This window comes from Dermacentor silvarum, chromosome 2 (genome assembly GCF_013339745.2).
Source record: "Dermacentor silvarum isolate Dsil-2018 chromosome 2, BIME_Dsil_1.4, whole genome shotgun sequence".
NCBI classification, from domain to species: domain Eukaryota; kingdom Metazoa; phylum Arthropoda; class Arachnida; order Ixodida; family Ixodidae; genus Dermacentor; species Dermacentor silvarum.
The window spans coordinates 257,546,189-257,559,914 of NC_051155.1; the positions used below are offsets into that span (position 1 = coordinate 257,546,189).

General features: G+C 59.5%; 1 protein-coding gene across 1 annotated transcript; it reads left to right on the plus strand.

Moving 5' to 3' along the window:
- Positions 1 to 1,579: 1,579 nt before the first annotated feature.
- LOC119440813 (protein piccolo) lies at positions 1,580 to 3,820 on the plus strand. The gene has a single exon (XM_037705690.1). It carries the CDS (start codon positions 1,580 to 1,582, stop codon positions 3,818 to 3,820), a length of 2,241 nt encoding a protein of 746 aa, XP_037561618.1.
- The last annotated feature ends 9,906 nt before the right edge of the window (positions 3,821 to 13,726 follow it).

A 13,726-nucleotide genomic window follows, 5' to 3' on the forward strand; every position in this document is an offset into this window, starting at 1 on the left:
GGTGTCTGAGCGAAGTACAAGAGGACGGAGCAGTCTCAGCTGGAAACCGATCGAGCGCGCACTACTAGTTCGTCGACTTCCTCTTTCACACTTCACCGTGCCGGCACCTATAATCTCCAGTACAATCACCCCCCGCACAGAAAGAAGCCATCCTGGCGACCTAGGGAAAAGAGAGCATCGGCGGGTCGTAACATGGTTTAACCGTGCTACAGGAACTATTTCGCGCCCTCGGCAACGGCGATCAGAAGACGGCGCGAACGGCTCGATGACATAGTTCACGGGCGATGCTTGCTGCAGTACGCGGTAGGGACCGTGGTAGTTTGACAAAAACTTAGTGGATTGGCCGGGGGAAGTAGCCGGAACCCGAAGCCAAACAAGCATTCCGGGTGAATAGCGGGCACTAGGAGCGGATGCGTCATGGCGTGATTTTTGGCGCTACTGATCTTGGGTGGTGAACGAGCGGGCTAGTTGGCGACATCCTTCATCATAAGCAGCCGCTTATGAAACAGGTGTCACTTCAGAAGCGTAAGGACGGTAGGTGAGAATGGTGTCCAAGAGGCAGGAAGGTTCTCGGCCATATAGAGAAGAAAGAAAAGACTGAAGCCGGTGGTAGTTTGCGGGGCAGGGTTATAGGCATAAGTGACAAAAGGAAGAACCCGGTCCCAATTGGAGTAATCGCCAGACACATACATCGCAAGCATGTAGCCAAGCGTACGATTGAAACGTTCCGTCATGCCGTTAGTTTGTGGATGGTAGGCGGAAGCGGTGCGATGAATGATGTTGCACTCCTTCAGCAGGGCCGCGATGGCATTGGAGAGAAAGACGCGCCCACGGTCACGTAATAATTCACGTGGTGCACCGTGTCGCAGAATGAGGTGGCGAAGAAGGAAGCAAGCGACGTCTTTCGCGGTGGACGCCGGCAGCGCAGATGTTTCGGCGTACCGTGTGAGGTGGTCTACGGCAACAATGATCCACCGGTTACCGTCCGAAGTGCTTGGAAGGGGCCGTAAAGATCAATCCCAACACGGTCGAATGGTCGAGCCGGGCAGGGTAAAGGTTGCAGGGGACCTGCAGAACTCTGAGGAGGGGTCTTGCGGCGTTGACACGTAGCGCATGAACGGACGTACTGGCGAACGAATCTGTACATGCCTCGCCAGTAGAATCGAAGACGAAGACGGGAATACGTTTTGAAGACGCCCACCCGCCGTGGTTGCTCAGTGGCTATGGTGTTGGGCTGCTGAGCACGAGGTCGCGGGATCGAATCCCGGCCACGGCGGCCGCATTTCGATGGGGGCGAAATGCGAAAACACCCGTGTACTTAGATTTAGGTGCACGTTAAAGAACCCCAGGTGGTCCAAATTTCCGGAGTCCCCCACTACGGCGTGCACACTGTAGACTGACAGCCGAAGGGAGAGGTCGACCCACCTGCAGCTCCCGCTTTTGTTGTTTTTTCGGCCCGCTCACCTGCACTTGTCCGCCTTCTCCCAAGACCGCGCTCTCGAGCGTAGCCCTTTTTAGGGCTCCCAGGGGAGCAGGCATGGGCAAGTGCATTAATTCTCCCGCCTGAGTTCACCCGGAGATGGGTGACTTCCTTGGGGGGATGGCCGAGCTCCGGCCTGGCCCCCCACATGCCCGCTCGCGCGCCCTGGACCTCCTGCTGAAGGAGGCAGCGCGGATGTTCAACCCCCACCAGGGCAACCACGAGGGGACCCCGAAGCGGCTTTCGCCCACCTCCTTCAAGGGCGCCGCCAGGAAAGCCCGTGGTGCTCGCAGGGTAGCGAGACGCGCGCCAAAAAAGGCCGAGCTCGAAAGCCCCGCCGAAGATGACGACGCCGTTTCCTCGTCGCCGTCATCACCCACTAGCTCTGCGAGCGCTTCCTCAGCGACTGGCTGTACCGACTCGGACACAGCCTCATACCTCAGGTCTCCTACCGACTCGCCTATCCATGCGGACGACACCGCGACAAGTTCACCGGCGGCTTTCACCCTGTCCCCCGAGAGCGAGAGCGACGCCACATCGTCTGATGATGCTGCTGTCGACAAGGAGCAGCCATCCACCACCGAAGGGGAACCACGTTCCACCGGTCTCCCCCAACGCCATGACACCCGCCCGCCTTCGTCTCCCCCTGCCCCCCACGTGTTACCAAGCGTCGGCCATGAGCAGAGTGACTCCACCGATTCGGAGAAGCCCGCGGCCGCTGTCGACGGGCAGGCAAGCGCGGAGACGGAGCGGGCAAAAAGCAGCCCGCCAGCCCCGGCATCTTCCCCCTCGGAGCCGTCCAAGGAGGAGAGAGAAAGAGTTCATCTCCCTCCCCACGGCCATGCCGCGCCCGCGCCGACCTCCCTCGCGCAGGAGATCTCCCCCTCGCAAGCCGCCCCCGTCACCCCCCAGCCGCCGCTCGCTTCTCCGGCTCTGGTATCAGACGACAGCCCCGGGGGCAGCGGCCCGCAGGAGAGCAGGGATACGCATGAGAACGAGGCCTCCTCTCCACGCGCCCCCTCTCTCCCCGAGCCTCGCCTCTCCCCTCTCAGCGGCGTGGCCAGCCAGGAGAAAAAGAAGAAAAAGAAGGGAAAGAACAAGGGCACCCTTCGCAATCGAGAGCAGCCCATCGCATCTGCCGATGATTTGGCGGACCACCCGAAGCCCTCCGAACCTCCTGCCTGTGGCGGGGTACAGGGCGACCACCCTACAGGGCCGAGAAGGGAAAAGCGGCTACGTTTTGTCCCTTTCGTGGCCCCTCTCCAACCGCACGTCACTGATGACGACCTCCCGCCCCGCGAGTACACAGTACTCTACAGACCAGTGGCCCGGAGGTCGCACTTCCTGGCGGCATCGGGTGACGCCATTGCGGCGTTCCTGTCCGGAGTTCCTGGTGCGCATCGGGTCCGCCCTAACCTTCGGAGGAACGTCGTGGCCGTCGACACGCTCCCGGGCGAGGACCTAACGGCTCTGCTAGAGGTCCGCGTCATATGTGATGTGCGCGTGAGGGCAAAAGCCCTCATATTGAACACGTGCACAGGCACACTGTTTGACGTGGACCCCACCTTCGATGGGGCTACCATCTTCGAGGGCCTCGAGTCTTCGGTGCCGGTGGTCGCCATCGCCAGGAGCGGTGACGTCGTTACGCTGCGGTTTGCCGGCGACGTCGTCCCCGAGGAGGTCCTGCTGTTTCGACGGCGGCGCGCCGTGCGACCACGCCTGCCGCGCCCGCTTCAGTGCGGCCGTTGCGGCCTCTTCGGCCACGCGACGGTGACGTGTTCGCGCGACCCTCGCTGCCTGCAGTGCGCCGGCGGACATCCAACGAACTCCTGCACGGTGGACAGGCGTCGCTGTCTTCACTGCGGGGGCCCGCACGCCGCCACGGAACCGCGCTGTCCCCAGTGGCAGCTTGAGAGGAGGGTCGCTGCCACTCTCGCGAGCTCCAAGCCGCGCATCACGCGTAAACAAGCGCTGGAGCTCGCGCGGAGCAGCGGCACAGCAGTGATTGATTCCTCCAAGCAACGACCCGCCGGCCAGCGGGCCACGGAGTCAAGGCCACTTTCATCGCGCCGGCAGCCGGGGCTCTCCTACTCTGCGGCCCTCACCGGCGGCACACAAGCGGACAGCAGCATCAGCGGCGGCGTGGGTGAACCGCCCGTCACCGACAACAACCCGGTGCAGCCCCCCGGAGCGACGGCGCCGGATACAAGCGTGCTCGTGCTGACGGCGCTTGCCTCGGCACTTCGTTCCCTCCTCGAGCTGGCCCCCGCCGACTCGCCAGCGCGTCACATGTGTGTGGCGGCATTGGCAATGCATGACGCCCTGGTTCAGCATGGCTAGTACGCCCAGGGAACAACGGCCGCGCATCGTTCAGTGGAACGTGCGTTCGATGCGCTGCCGTCATCCCGAGCTCGCGGGTGGGGCTCTCATCGACGGGTGCGACGTTCTTGCTCTGCAAGAAACGTACGTGCGCGCGGGGGAGCTCAACCTGCCGGGCTTTGTGGCGTACCACAGTGCCACTAGCTGCCAGCAGGCGTCATGCACGGCCAGCCCGTGTGTTGACCCCTCCCACCCGGCCGGCCGATCGCGTGCCTCTCTTTACGTGCGCGCTGGTCTCGCCCAGGCCGAGGTGAACGTGTGCGACCTGCCTTGCGCGAATGTGGAGTGCGTGGCTGTGACCGTGCGCGTCGGCGCCACCGACACATGTGTTGCCAGCGTCTACGTGCGGTCTGGTAGGCGCTGGGACACTGAGTTCGTGTGCCGCCTGTCTGACCGTGTTGGGGGGGACCTCGTGGTGTGCGGGGATTTTAACTCGCACCACACGGCATGGGGCTCCAACCACATCGACTGCAGTGGCCGCGGCTTGTTGGACAGTGTGCTCCGTGCTGGCCTACTCATCGCCAACACCGGAGCGGTGACCTTCGTGCGCAGTGGCTGTGCGGGGAGTGCAATCGACCTCACGCTGGTGTCGGACCGGTGCCACTACGCCTGGCGCCGCAACCCCGACACGGGGGGGTCGGACCACTTCCCCATCTTCCTCGTGCCTCGCGCCACCACCGACCTCCCGACGAGGTCCTACAGTGTTGTGAATTGGCCGCGTTTCCGGGAACTGTGTGCTGCAGTGCCAGTCTCGGAGTGCGGCCTCTTTCGGCACATCGCCGAGTGTGCGCGCGCGGCCACGACTCGCTGTGTGGTGCCGGCTGGAACACCCGTGCCGGACATCAAGCAGTTAAACCTGCGAGCTGCGCGCCGAAGGGCACAGCGCAAAGCCGTGCGCACCGACAAGCGGGAGCACTGGACTGTTTACAACCGCTTGGACGCCGTCTGCCGCCGCCATGCACGGCAGCGCCGCAGTGCGAGCTGGTCCAGCCTGTGCTGCTCGCTTGACGACCCGCGCGCGCGCTCGCGCCCGTGGCGCATCCTGGGTGCGGTCCTCCGGCCCCGTGTGCCGCGCTGCCCCGCACTCTCCATCGCGGTGGCACGCGGCATCACCAACGCGCAGCTCGCCGAGCTGCTCGCGGCCACCTTCTGCCCTCCAACCGCGGCTTCGACCAGACCGACGGGGATCCTCCAGCCGCACCACCACCCCCGGCGCGAGCTCATGGCCCCCCAGCGCTATTTCCCGGCGGCTGGCACCCTGGAAGAGATCTCCGCACTGTGCACGGCTGATTTCACCATCGGCGAGCTGCGCACGGTGCTGACGTCACGGAGGCGTCGCTCGGCACCCGGCTCCGACGGCGTCACTTACCAGATGCTGCGGAATTTCGACAGCGACCAGCTCCACCACCTGCTGGACGCTTACAACGCCGTCTGGAGATCGGGCGTCATCCCGAGGGAGTGGAGCGAGGCGGTGGTAGTGCCGTTGCTCAAGAACGGCAAGCCACCGCGCGACCCTGCCTCGTATCGACCGGTGTCGCTGACGTCTGCCGCGGGCAAGGTCCTCGAGGCCATGGCTCTTCGGCGCCTCGAGTGGATCGCAGCGGTTCTCGACATCCTGGCTGCCGAGCAGAGCGGGTTCCGCCGTCTTCGTGCCTCTGCCGACTCCCTGGCTGACGTCGTCACGACGCTCGAGGAGGCCAAGCACCGCGGTGACGCTAGCTACCTCGTCCTCCTCGACGTCATGAGCGCCTTCGATCAGCTGCCGCACGCCACGATTCTCGACGCTCTGTGTGCCATGGGGGTCTCCGGGAGGTTGCTCGCATATGTGGGGGCCTTCCTCAGTGGCCGTACGATGCGTGTGCGCGTGGGGGGAGCGCTCAGTCAGCCGCGCGCCGTCTCGACTGGTGTGCCGCAGGGCAGTGTACTGAGCCCCTTCCTCTTCAATCTCGCGCTCGCGCGCATCGGCGACTACATCCCTCAGCTGCCGGAGTACGAGGTCCGTGTCGCGGTGTACGCGGACGACATCGCGCTGTTCGCCAGTGGTCCCACCGCCAGGGGCAGTGTTGTGCGCGGGTGTGTACAGTCGGCACTCGACGCAGTCGACGAGTACGTGCGCGGCATCGGCCTCACTCTGTCGGCGGCAAAGACCGAGGCGATGCTCGTCCATCCACGCTACGGGGCCCACCGATCGGCGCCGTGTTTCTCCCTTCGCGGTGAGAGCCTCCCGTGGCGGATGAAAGTGCGCTATCTCGGCCTCATCGTGGACCACCGGCTCAAGTGGCAGCCGGCAGTGGCTGCCCTGCGCAAGGGAACCAAACGGGTGGCGAGTGCCGCGCGCACCCTCTTGGCCCGCGGTCAGGGCTGCTCCCCCACCTTGGCACTGCGACTCTACAATTCGGTGGCCTCGGCGAGATTACTGTACGGCCTGCCGCTCGCTGACCTCAGCCCAGCGAAGTGGGAGGCACTGGACATGGATCACCGAGCCGTTGTTCGACAACTCCTGTGCCTCCCACACACGTCACCAGTGGGCGCCACACTCGCCGAGGCTGGCGAGACCCCTATCTCCCTGCGCGCCGTGGGGAGGGCGCTGGGCCACGTTGAGCGACTGCATCGTTCGTCACACGGGCAGCAGCTGATTGACCGGTTTCGTTCCCTGCCCAACTCCGGCATGGGGCGCCGCGTCGTCGAGTTCGCCAGCCTTATCGGCGCGGGACCGTCGTGTGCGTGGCTGCCGCCCCCTCCGCATCGCCGCCGCCGTCTAGACATTCGCATCACCGTGCCTGGGGTCCGGGGAAAGCGCAACACCGCCGCCTGCGCCCTGCGACAGGAGACGGCCGCGGTGATCGAGGAGCAGCTCGCCGGCCGCGTGCTGGTGTACACTGACGGCTCTGTGCTCCGGGACGGCGCGGCTTCGGCGGCGTGCGTTGCCCCCGAGCTCTCGGCGCAGTTCCAGTGCCGTGTCCTGTGTGCTGTGTCGTCGACGCATGCCGAGCTGGCCGCCATTGACCTGGCTGCCGAGCTGCTGCTCCAGCTTCCTGTTCAGCGAGCGGCCGTCCTGACGGACTCACGAGCGGCGCTCTCCATTCTGGCCGGAGAAGATCACGGCCCCACGCTCGCTCGCCGGCTCCGGTGCAAGCTTGACGGCGTTTGCGAGCGGGGATGCGACCTCGTGTTCCAGTGGGTGCCTTCTCACATTGGCCTGCAGGGAAACGAGGAAGCAGACCGGCTCGCAAAGGAGGCCCATTCCTCGTCGGTCCCGTTGTCGCGGTTCGTGACGCGGTTTGACGTCGCCCGCCACTCCGTGGCCGGCTATGTGAGGACGCAGCACCCCGACCCTCGCGTCGCCGGCGGCATTCCCCCCAGGTTGCTGCCCCGCAGAGGCCTGAGCCGGCGAGACCGCGCTCTCATCCTGCGACTCCGCATCGGCTGCGCCCGGACGGCCGAAAGGTTGCATCGGCTGACGGGTGAGGGCTCGCCGTCCTGTGGGGAGTGCGCCGACGTCGAGACGGTTGAGCACGCCCTCCTCCAGTGCCCCGCGCGTGCATCGGAGCGCGACGCACTTGTCGCGGCATACCATCGCCTCGGGTTGCCCGCGGATACCATACGGCAACTCCTGTTCCCAGCCACACACCCCTCCATTGCCAGACACGCCTTCGCGTCGTTACTTGTTTTCTTGGAGGATGCCGACCTGCGCTCTCGGCTGTGAGTCGAGCCGCCTTCACCTCCTGGCCTTGCTGCTCGTTTTTTTTTTTTTTTTTCTCTCTCTTCTCCCCTCTACCCCACTTTCTCACTTGCCTGTCACTATATGTCCCTCACCCCCTTCCCTGTACAGCGCTGTTGAGGTGCCCTCCCCCGAGAGGCAGTTACGGCGCTGTACTTTTCTCTTCTCTTCCTTTTAAAATCACTCACACACACACTACGGCGTGCCTCATAATCAGAACTGGTTTTGGCACGTAAAACCCCATAATTTAATTTTAATTAATTTTTTTGAAGACGCCCGCGTGGCCACATTGGGGGTCATCGTGCAAAGCGGCGCAGATGTGTGAGCGCAGATGACGGGGAATAATGAGCAGCCATCGATGGCTGTCGGTGAGGTAATTCCGTCGATACAAAAGGTCGTCGTGGATGGCAAATTGGTGTGCTGGACGACGTACGGCGCGTGAGAGAGACGCAGGTGAGCGGTGAGACAGGAAGTCCAGCAGTAGAGAGATCCAGGGATCTATACGCTGCTCGGCCGGCATGTCGTTGAAGGTAAGAGCTGACAAATCGCAGGTGGGAGTTAAGGAGCAAACAGAGGCAGGAGGTAGCGGAGAACGGGATAGGGCGTCGGCATCTGAATGTTTGCGTCCAGAGCGATAAGTGACACGTATGTCATACTCTTGAAGCCGTAAGGCCCAACGAGCGAGGTGGCCACTGGGATCTTTCAAGGACGATAACCAGCATAAGGCATGGTGATCAGTGACAACGTCAAACTGACGGTCGTAAATTAATTAATTTTTAATTATGGGGTTTTACGTTCCAAAACCACAATATGATTATGAGGCACGCCGTACTGGGGGGACTCCGGAAATTTGGACCACCTGGGGTTCTTTAACGAGCACCCAAATCTAAGTACACGGGTGTTTTCGCATTTCGCCCCCATCGAAATGTGGCCGCCGTGGCCGGGATTGGATCCCGCGTCCTCGTGCTCAGCAGCTCAACACCATAGCCACTGAGCAACCACGGCGAGTGACGGCCGTAAAGGTAAGTACGAAATTTGCCGATTGCCCAAACAATCGCCAAACATTCTTTTTCCGTCACAGAATAGTTTGATTCTGCCTTCGTTAGGGTGCGGCTGGCATATGCGACAACATACTCTTCAAAGCCATCTTTGCGTTGGGCGAGAATGGCGCCAAGTCCGACACCGCTAGCATCCGTATGTATCTCAGTAGGCGCATTGGGGTCGAAGTGGCGCTGTAGTGGAGGGGACGTGAGGAGCCGGCGGAGCCTCATAAATGAGTCGTCACACTCCGAGTTCCAAGCCGACAGGTCTGACGTGCCATTAAGAAGCTGCGTCAAAGGAGCAATGATCGAGGCAAAATTACGGATGAAACACCGGAAATAGGAAGACAAACCGATGAAGCTCCGTAGTTCCTTTAGAGTAGTGGGCTTGGGGTACTCAGCAACGGCGCGAAGTTTGGCAGGATCAGGCAGAATTCCCTCTTTCGAGACGACATGGCCTAGGATCCTAAGCTCACGGGCACCAAAATGACTTTTTTTTTTCAAATTGAGTTGCAACCCAGCAGTGGCGTAGCCAAGGGGGGGGGGGGGGGTTGGGGGGGTTCAAACCCCCTTCGAAATTTTTAACACGAAAGTGTTTTATGCCGGGGTCCACCAAGACTTCACTGACGTATTTCCGTCACGGAAATACGTCAGCTTACAATATACACGAACATAATACAAAGAAAGAAACCAGAAGAAAAAGTTCCACAAACATGCAAAATTTGGAAATCGAACCCACGACCTCTCGGTCCGCGACGATAGATCGCCGAGCGTTTAACCCATTGCGCCACAAACGCATTTGCAGAGAGCTACACAGACGCGCCTTATATATCTAACACTCCTCCGTGTACCCGCGCTCTTGCTCGGGGCGGTGCCGCCGCCTACGAGCAGAAAAGAGAAGTACTGCATTATGACACTAACGCGCACCGACAGTGAACGCTTCGGTGGTCTCAGCACTACGACGCCTCGATGCCAGCATTCGAAGGGACGCTCGCATCAAGAAGCACTACCAACGCCACCTAGGTGGCGTTCACCGTGCTCAGCACAGCGGAGCGTGGCCTCCGCAATTAGCTCTGAAAATGTTTCTGAAGTTGATCGCGGAGGCTGCAATTACGACGCGCTGTACGCGCTGATTTGACTCGGTGACGATTCAGTTACGTGCTTTGTCTTGCGCGTTGTATTAGTGTGTCAGTTACGTGCTTCGTCTTTCGCGTTGTGCTAGCGTGTGCAGCGTAGTGCAGCTTCCATATGCACGACGGTTGCTCATGGTCATCGACGTTGGTAGTCGTGATGGAGGAGACGTGCCACCAGGCGTCAGCGTGGGTGCATCAACGCCTAAGGGCGCTTTAGCCACAAAACACCAATAGACATTATATATCAATGTGCAATAAACATTACACTACTTCTGTGAAGACACGTTTCACTTTCGTGTTCTATACCGATTCCTATATAAGAGGGATCAACCACATTTTTTTGCACCCCCCCCCCCCCCCCCCCCCCCACTAACCCACCCTTTGCTCTCGTCGCTTCGCGCTGACATATTTCAAGAAACCGGTGCTACTTTCACACTTTCATTCCTGGGCGCTTCCGTTTGGGTTGGTAATTTACAGCGACTCATGTCTGCATATGGAAAAAAAAACTGTCACGGTGTTTGTCAAGGCCTTGACACTCTGTGAGGTTTTGGGCGCGAATGTGGCGGCCGCATTCTGAAACAACAAATGCGCGGCAGCCGCATTTTAGATGAAGGCGAAAATGCTCGAGGCCCGTTTACTTAGATTTAGGTGCACGTTAAAGTCCCCAGGTGGTCGAAATTTCCGGTATACATTTCCGCCGCTTCCCTTCAGGTGCCGGTTAGGCCGCGTAGTCTGCAGCGCAAAACGTCTCTCGTTTGCGATTGCGCCCCTACGGAAGGCTGGTAGTTACTGTTGTGTTGCTGAATCCCAAACCAGCAATTACGAAAGGCTGGTAGTTGCTGTTGTGTTGTGGAATCCCAAACCAGCAATGTACACACGAAAGGGTTGATGCCAGCAGTGAAATTCCACCGACTCGCAACAGAATGCACGAAACAGACAGCCGACAAGCATGGATTACTGCTGTGCGCAGTACAGCGTAAGTAAACTCTTGTTGCAGGCGCTGACAGTTCTCGTCGGAGTTCACGCGTCCTGAGAAATTGATTATGTGCACTATGCACTGAACAAGACCGGAGTTCATTCCTGCATCACTAGTACACCAATCAGTCGAGATTCTGTGAGGTACAAGGCCGCTTCCTGTTTGCACCGGCCTAAGTGAAGCAGAAATGACTCGCACGCACTACTTAAAATACGTACACATGCCATAACTATGCAGTGCGGTGAAATATTCTGTACAATCTGAATCTGTTGACGTAAAGGCAAATGACGGCTGCACGCTCGCACACAGCGGAAGACACAGCGGCCCATGCACTTGCCGCAGGAAATGCAAGGCGACGAAAGCTTCGTAAAAAAAAGCATTACTCGTTTTTGCGCGTATTTAAGTTTTCTAGCGCAAAGACGCAGCGAACAAGCTATTGCTACGGGAGTAGGTATAGCCTGGTAACACGTGCATTTTCACATGTATAGCCGTCCTTGACCTGTGAAACGCACTTCGCCCCGACGAGGACGACGCCATCTACGCTTAACGGAGATTAACAATTAATGATGTCTTCTCCGATCGGGCGGGTCGTCTCAATGATGCGTTTTCGAAGACTGGTCCATTCAGTGGCGCGATGAGAGACGGTTGCTCCAAACGCCCACTGTACCTGTCGTACTTACTGTATTTTACTGAGCTTACATTACTTTTTACTTAATTTCTTCACAAGCACACACTAGAGCACTGCACGGGCCGATTTTTTCAGCCCGGGCCCGGCCCGGGCCCGTTATTGCGTTGGGTGGCCCGCCCGAGCCCGATCAAAACTTTTATGGCGAAACCCGGGCCCGGCCCGGGCCCGGAAATAATTTACGTTACCCACCCGGCCCGCCACCCCTTTAACTTAGGCCCGAGCCCGGCCCGAGCCCGACTCGAAACCGGCCCGAGACCGAAAAATCATGTTTTTCAGACTTGAGTCGCCCGAGAAGAACTCACTGCACGTTACATGCACACCACCAGAAAGCCCGAGCCCAGCCCGGGCCCGCGTCAAAAAACCCGAGCCCGGCCCGGGTCCGGGTCAAAAATGCACACGCCGTGCCCGAGCCCGGGCCCGTGAAAAAACAGTTCTACCCGGCCCGGCCCGTGGGCCGGGCCGGGCCCGGGCTTTCGGGTAAGCCCGAGCCCGTGCAGTGCTCTAGCACACACACACACGCGAGGGGGGGGGGGGGGGGGAGTCCCATGTCTTTGATATACATGCATAGAGTGTGCTTAAACTACCGATATTTATTATCGATCACGTCACTTAGAGGCAAACAGACGCTTGCCCCTCCCCCCCCCCCCCCCCGATCGGGCCGATGAACCCCCCCCCCTCGGAAAAAAATTCCTGGCTACGCCCCTGCAACCCAGCTGACGTGAGCCAGGCAAGAACTTGCTCAAGGTGGGAGAGATGCGTATCAAAATCGGTAGAAAAGACCACAATGTCGTCTAAGTAGCAAAAGCATGTGGGCCATTTAAGACCCCTGAGAATAGCATCCATCGTTCTTTCGAAAGTTGCAGGCGCTTTGAAAAGGCCGACAGGCATTACATTGAACTCGTATAATCCATCAGGAGTTACAAAAGCCATTTTGGATGGTCGGCTTCAGCCATCGGCACTTGCCAGTACCCGGAGCGCAGATCCAGCGAAGAGAAGAACTCAGCTCCCTGTAGGCAATCCAGGGCGTCGTCGATGCGCAGTAGCGGATAAACATCCTTGCGCGTAATCTTGTTGAGTCAGCGGCAATCGACGCAAAACCTGATTAAGCCATCCTTTTTCCGCACCAGCACGACCGGAGACGAACAAGGACTGTGGGAGGGCTGGATAACACCTCGTTTCAGCATTTCGTCAACGTGTTCGTCAATGACACGGCGTTCGGCTGCGGAAACACGGTATGGACGTTGGCGCAGCGGAGCATGGTGACCGGTGTCAATACGGTGAACAACCGCTGACGTGCGCCCCAAGGAAGGTTGGCCGAAGTCGAAATAAGCCCGGAAACGCTCAAGAAGTTCAACAACTTCACTGCGTTGAGCGGGCGTAAGCGCGTCGTCGACGGTATGCAAGAAACCATCGGGGGAACGCAATGGCTGGTCGACCGTGCCGAGGCGGTGGCTGCTACCTATGGGGCCCCGGACGGCTCCACCTTCGAGGCACGACTGGTCTCCACGATATTTTAATAAAGTTTATTTTCTTCTCGGGGGAACGGGAGGCTGGTGCGGTAGCAGAGGTGACGGCACCGATAGGCAGTGGCCACCTATCGGAAGGTAGGTCAAATGGACTAATGACGTCAAGAGTGTCGAGACGCCCGATACACTCACCGTGTAAGAGAGTTGAAGGATGGGGAAATGGATTGCATGCATAAATGGCAGCGGAACCATCGGTGAGTGTGACGACTGCAAACGGGAGTAGAAGGTTCCGTCGACGCGCACAATCTTCAGATGGTGTAAAAAGATCTGTCGTGGCGGGGGCAGAGTCACAAGAGACGGGCACCAAGGCGGCAGAAAAATAAGAGATAATGACGTCACTGGTAACGACCACTTTAGGAGAACGGTTCGGGAGGTCGACGGTAGTGTCACGGAACGGAGACAAAGCCAGTTGCGCGCGAGTGCAGTCGACAACAGCATGATGTGCGGAAAGAAAGTCCCAACTCAGAATAACGTCATGCGAAGCACGGCATAGAACGACGAATTCTACAACATATAGTTCATCCTGAATCATAACATGAGCGGTACATGCGGCCGAAGGCTTGACTTGCTGCGAGCTTGACGTTGTTACGTTCGGCGACCAGCGGTTGGCTGAAAAGCCGTCCCGCCGGGAAAAGATCAGCGGCGCCACCATGTCTCTACACCTTACAAAGAGTACGTGTCTCGACACTATAGGAAGAGGAGACTCTTGGAAAAGTAGACGCGTTCTCACGGCCGCTTCGACAGACCAGCTGGCCCATTCCAGGAACAGAGGCGTCAGTTCAA

Bases quoted from the DNA above. Each gene is read 5' to 3' on its own strand.
- LOC119440813 (XM_037705690.1), top strand. From the start codon at position 1,580: ATGGGTGACTTCCTTGGGGGGATGGCCGAGCTCCGGCCTGGCCCCCCA.